This window comes from Pseudophryne corroboree, chromosome 5, assembly GCF_028390025.1.
Source record: "Pseudophryne corroboree isolate aPseCor3 chromosome 5, aPseCor3.hap2, whole genome shotgun sequence".
Lineage (NCBI taxonomy): Eukaryota > Metazoa > Chordata > Amphibia > Anura > Myobatrachidae > Pseudophryne > Pseudophryne corroboree.
This window is the reverse complement of record NC_086448.1, coordinates 552,189,226-552,195,225: the sequence shown is the minus strand read 5'-3', so window position 1 is coordinate 552,195,225 and position 6,000 is coordinate 552,189,226. Positions and strand designations below refer to the sequence as shown.

At 40.5% G+C, this 6,000-nt stretch overlaps 1 protein-coding gene across 1 annotated transcript in view; it reads right to left on the bottom strand.

Annotated features, from left to right (window-relative positions):
• Positions 1-425: 425 nt before the first annotated feature.
• E2F3 (E2F transcription factor 3) overlaps positions 426-6,000 on the bottom strand; it is a 100,047-nt gene continuing 94,472 nt past the window's right edge. The window contains exons 6-7 of the mRNA XM_063923242.1: positions 3,237-3,372; positions 426-1,072 (exon numbers count right to left, since the gene is read on the bottom strand). Coding sequence (XP_063779312.1) covers positions 816-1,072; positions 3,237-3,372 — 393 coding nt within the window. The 3' untranslated portion in view covers positions 426-815. The remainder of the gene's footprint in view (positions 1,073-3,236; positions 3,373-6,000) is intronic.

Genomic DNA, 6,000 nt, shown 5'->3' with positions numbered 1-6,000 from the left:
GTACATACACAGCAATACTACATAATGCAAGGTTCTGAACCAGTCTTGTTTGTTAGATCAGACACCTCATAACTCAGAGCCTTCCTGTAGGGAAGCTTCTGTGGTAAACATTTACATTTGTCCACATATAAATAGGAAGGTGTTGGCACCCAACAGGACTAGTTTATACTAACTAAATGTACTACCTCAAGTAAAACAATCTGTAGTACCAACATGTTACTCCTAGCACAACAGGCACTTCAAGCTACAAATTGTGTCAGGTCTCTTAAAGACATTCTACACCAAGAAATTCACACCCCCACATACAAGGTGTTCTTCCTAAATGTACCACGCAGTTTCATCACACATCTTTGGGCACTTCTAAATTCTTTGTTGTTAAACAGACTAAGAACACCAAAATAAAAATAAAAAATGCACACAGCATATGCAAAATGACAGTTCATATTTATTGTGGAGTTTGTCCACAAGAGGGTTGGGGAGAATAACGTACAGGAAGTGACAAGGCACAGACTGACTTCACCAGGGCAAGTATTACCGATTGAGAGATGCCAAGAAAGCTAAACTGATTCAAGTTGCTCATTTGTGCCTTCAGCAATCCCAGTTCATCATTCTAATCCTGTAAATTTGCATAGCCTCTATTATTGAGTTGAATAAATGCACTTTATACAGCCATTGCTGCATTAGTAAATTCATGCCTTCTATAAAAAAAAAGGGAGAAGCAGTTAAGGTGTCAAGTAGGTGATGTCAGACAGTGGCTCTGGCTCCATTTGTATTTAGTACAAAACAAACAATGGTTTAAGATCAGAAAGTTTCAATCAGCTGCACATAAAGTCTTCTAAAGAAGGCAGTTTTTCTAAGTCATAGGCATCAAATAGATCACTGATACCCTCCTCTTCACCAAGGCTTAGCAAATAATCCTCATGGATGAAGGGAGGGAGCAAGTTCACAAAAGGACCCTCAAGATTTAAAGGTATCTGGTCTTCTGTTTGCTGCAGGAGATTGGTTGGAGAGGTTAGAGGAGAAATAGCTTCCACTTTGCAGCTTGTTTTTTCTTTTTTAGGAGATAGCAACTCTGTACAAGAGAAAGAAGCAAGCAAAGTTAGGTAATCACATCTGTAAGAAAGGGCAGCCAAGGGCCAATATGTTATCTGTTAGTTATAACTAGCTAAACCATACTGAAGATTTAGAAAATTGCACTACAGGTTGAGTATCCCATATCCAAATATTCCGAAATACGGAATATTCCGAAATACGGACTTTTTTGAGTGAGAGTGAGATAGTGAAACCTTTGTTTTTTGATGGCTCAATGTACACAAACTTTGTTTAATACACAAAGTTATTAATAATATTGTATTAAATGACCTTCAGGCTGTGTATATAAGGTGTATATGAAACATAAATGAATTGTGTGAATGTAGACACACTTTGTTTAATGCACAAAGTTATAAAAAATATTGGCTAAAATTACCTTCATGCTGTGTGTATGAGGTGTATATGTAACATAAATGCATTCTGTGCTTAGATTTAGGTCCCATCACCATGATATCTCATTATGGTATGCAATTATTCCAAAATACGGAAAAATCCCATATCCAAAATACCTCTGGTCCCAAGCATTTTGGATAAGGGATACTCAACCTGTACCAGTAATTGTTTCAGATCTTGGAAAATGTAATCTTCCCAGGCTGAACTACCGTACTTTGACTGAACTAGGAGATAAATCCACTACAATAAAACCAGCAGGTAAAGGTTGCAAGTCGCAAATCTAGATGAACGATAGGAATTTTCACTACCTGATCACACTAATCTTTTAAGCTGAATAAGAGCTTTACTGATTGTAACTTGACCAAGGGGGTGATATCCATGGAGAACGCACTTTATTTAGCAAATATCTTGCACTCCTATTACCCATCACCTTCCAGCAAGCCATGTCACCCATTAAACTGTGGTGTAAGTTCTTGCACTTCTTGGTGATTTTTGGATAACCACTTACAAAGTCATGGTGCCTCAGCATGTCAATGTTTGGGGGATAACCAATTAAGCTCATGAGCAGCTGCACAAAACTTTCAGGTTATACAGTAACGAAGCATTTCTTTAACAGAAATAATAGGCCCTACACACTTGGCGATGTTACTGAAAGATATGAACGATCTCGTTCATTAATGAACGAGATACCGTTCACATCTTTCAGTGTGGAGGCACCAACGATGAAGGGCCCCGCGCTCATTCATCGCTGGTGCCCCGTCGGCTGTGCATGCAGGCCAATATGGACGATCTCGTCCATATTTGCCTGCACTTGTATGGAGCCATATGATGGGGGGAGTGAAGAAACTTCACTGCCCCCCTGCCGCCGGGTCGCCTGTCTGCCGTATTAGCAGTCGGGCAGCTTGGCGATGTATCGCCGTGTCTGTAGGGCCCTTAACTTGTATAATTTCATTGGCAATACCTTATGACTTTTTTTATATGTAACAGACCTTCAAGCTCTGTAAACCATCTCCCATGGAACGGTGATAGTGTAGCAATCCGTTAATGTCATACTTTATTTGTTAACTGTTCTACATAGATTCTTTTTTTGGTGTCACTATGAAGTCCCTGGAAAAAGCCATCTGCACTAGACAAATCTGAGAAAGTATATTTTGGATGACAACTATTGGGCGAAACTATTGAGAATTTGGGTCACAATTTAGCACTAGGGCTAAAATCACACCTAGAGCCAATTATAATAATGTTAAGTGTACCCATCACTGAGCTCCAAAGTTAAATTCCTGGATTTAACCCTCTCAGCCATAATTTATTGTTTCCAAGTTACCTTTTATAAGAAAACCCATATTCTGAAATTCCTTTATTAGTATTTTTAAGATTAAGTGGTGAAAAACATTAGTACAACCTAACCTAAATTTAGCACAGCTACGATCAACTCAGAATGACCCCCAAAGAACTGTTAGGACAGAACTCATCTTTACGCAACGTGTGAACAGCAGCTGGAACTGACGGAATACATACTTTTACATTTGTGAGTTCCTGAAAACATCCAATGCATACAGCATTTTATAAAAAGGATCTTCAAAGTGCATAATAAACACCTTCCAATGTCTGTTACTCAAGGGAGACGTTAGGACAGGCATTAAATTATCAAACTGAAAGCACAGTTGTAATGTCCAAATATAGATTTTCTATTAAAGCTCTTTCTGCACCCCATTTCTAAAGTGGATGTCTCAGCAGATCTGTCTCTTTACCTTTGGAGTTTGGCTTTGAAATATTGCCATTATGATCCGGATTATTTTGCTTCACTGGACTATAAGATTCACTTTCTTCTGGGCACAAGTAAACTTCAATAGCTCCTTGACTGCTGGACAAGTGTATTTGTAAACTCTGCAAACATCACAATCACAGAAATTAGAACAAAACAGGTTTTCCTATTCCTTTACAGCACATAATTAAATAATTGTTGATTTGTAATAGCAATAACTCTGATTAAGTGTACATTTGTAACTATTGGGCAGACTTCAATAAAGTTATAGTAAAATCAATTATAAGTAGCCAATGAAATTTTTATTTTTTTTAATATAATATATATATTGTGAGAATCAGCAGCACTCCGTCCAGAAATACTATAAAGTCAATAAGCCGATGCCATCCAAGTAACGACCCCAAATCGGGTGTCCATAAATATACAAGACAATCAGCGGCACTCACGCCTCCCGGATGGGGAAATGAAGACACTCAGTCGTTGTGCGACTGAGTGTCTTCATTTCCCCATCCGGGAGACGTGAGTGCCGCTGATTTACATACATACATATACACAATCTCTCTTAAAGAGGGCGCTAATGGAAAGATGAACCAGTTCCCCTTTCAATTTATCATACTGTATACCAAAAAATTTATCAATATCCACCCAGTGGATCATCCAGTTACAAAATCAGAAAGATTCTTCATTTACTTTCTATAAAAACGATACAATATTTTAAAACATTCAAAACAAAGGCAGCAGCAATCAAAGATAACAAATGTAAATTTCACATCAGTGACACAAGTGTTACACAAGTCCTTTTCCTTGTTTTGTGGGTGCTGCGTACCAAAACCCGCATTTCGTCCAAACGGACTTCCCCAGGGGTAGATGAAGCAAAAAGACTGATTAATTGGGACGAATCAGACACTTCAAATTGATGGTTGAAGTTCTCCAGAGATATCGCAAGTACAAGTATATAGAACGGACCATTTAAAAGTCAATTCACTCGAGGAATGTGATTGACGAGGATTAACTGTAGTCACAATTATCCGAAACAGAGTAAGTTTTTATACAATTATAGTGGCTCCCACCTAGTGTGGAGCAGTATCAAATAAACCAATTAGTTAAAATAAATGGAAGACTTCATCTCAATGACAGCGAAAAATTGCAGAGTGAGAGTATAAATGCAAAGTGGAACACTTAAGGATCAAATTGCTCGAGACGTAGGTTTAAAAAAAAAAAAAAAAAAAAACACACAACACAACACAAACACTGCAGCCTCAATAATTCCTAAATGAAAAAGCAATAAAATTATCAGCCAGAATAAAACTTGGATCTCTTCCAGCTTAGACAGTGTGAAATCAGTATTTGTTTGCTTCATCTACCTCTGAGGAAGTCCGTTTGGATGAAACGTGTAGGGTTTTGGTACGCAGCACCCACAAAAACAGGTGGTCGTATTCACCTGAAAAGGACTTCTGCAACATTTATGTCACTGGTGTGAAATGGACATTTGTTAGATTGCTGCTGCCTTTATTTTGAACATTTTTAAATACTGTATCCTATTTATAGAAAATAAATGTTAAAAAAATTCTCTATTTGATTTTGCAAATGAATGATATACTGGGTGGATATTTATAAATTTTCTTACGCCCTAGAGGATGCTGGGATCCACATTAGTACCATGGGGTATAGACGGGTCCACTAGGAGCCATTGTCACCAAGAGTTTGACAGTGTGGACTGGCTCCTCCCTCTATGCCCCTCCTACCACTCAGTTTAGAAAATGTGCCCAGAAGAGCCAGTCACAGCTAGGGGAGCTCTACAGAGCTTCTCTGGAAAAGATTATTTTAGAGTTTATTATGATGCAGGGAGGCTGCTAAGAGACTAAAGAAAAAGGGGGGGGGGGGGGGGGGGAAATTGGAGTAGTGTCCGCCCTGTGGGGTCCGAGCCACTATCTCCGCCGACAGAACACAGCTACTAAGGGGATCGAACAATCCCCGCCACAGGGGATCGCTCACCCCAGCAGCATGCCGACACTTCCTTACAGAGCCAGAAGATAAGTGGAGAGTCAGTCACCAGCCCTCCTAGCAAGCAGGGAGCTGGTGCGAAGATGGCGGCAATATGGTATGGAGCACAGAACTGACTGCGCTACGGGGCTCAGCGGTACATAGTGTGGCGCTGTGAGGGGCGCCCTGAGCCAGCACCTACACCCTACACTGCTAGCACAATTCCTCAGGCCAGTATAATCTTAAAACGAGCAGGAAGACAGCGTCATTAAGGGGGAGGATCTTCTCCTCAGAGCAGCGTTAAGCGCCATTTTCCTGCCTGCAGAAACGCTAGTGAAGAGCAGTCCCTCCAGCTATCTTACGGTACCAGGGAGTTGTAGAAGGGGGGGGGGAGGAGAGGAGAAGGGCTGGTCCTTTATCACCTTCCAATTTGTCACTTCACCAAGCTTAATAAATCTGCCCCTCGGTCGGGTGGCCAGCATCCTCTACGGACTATGAGAAAAGGATTTACTGGTAGGTATTAAAATCCTATTTTCTCATAAGTCCTAGAGGATGCTGGAGTCCACTTCAGTACCATGCAGTTATACCAAAGCTCCAGTACGGGCAAGAGAGTGCGGATGACTGCAGCACCGATTGACCAAACTTGAGGTCCTCATCGGCCAAAGTGTCAAACTTATAAAAATTTAGCAAATGTGTTTGACCCTGACCAAGTAGCCGCTCGGCAAAGTTGTAAAGCCGAGACGACCCGGGCAGCCGCCCAGGATGAG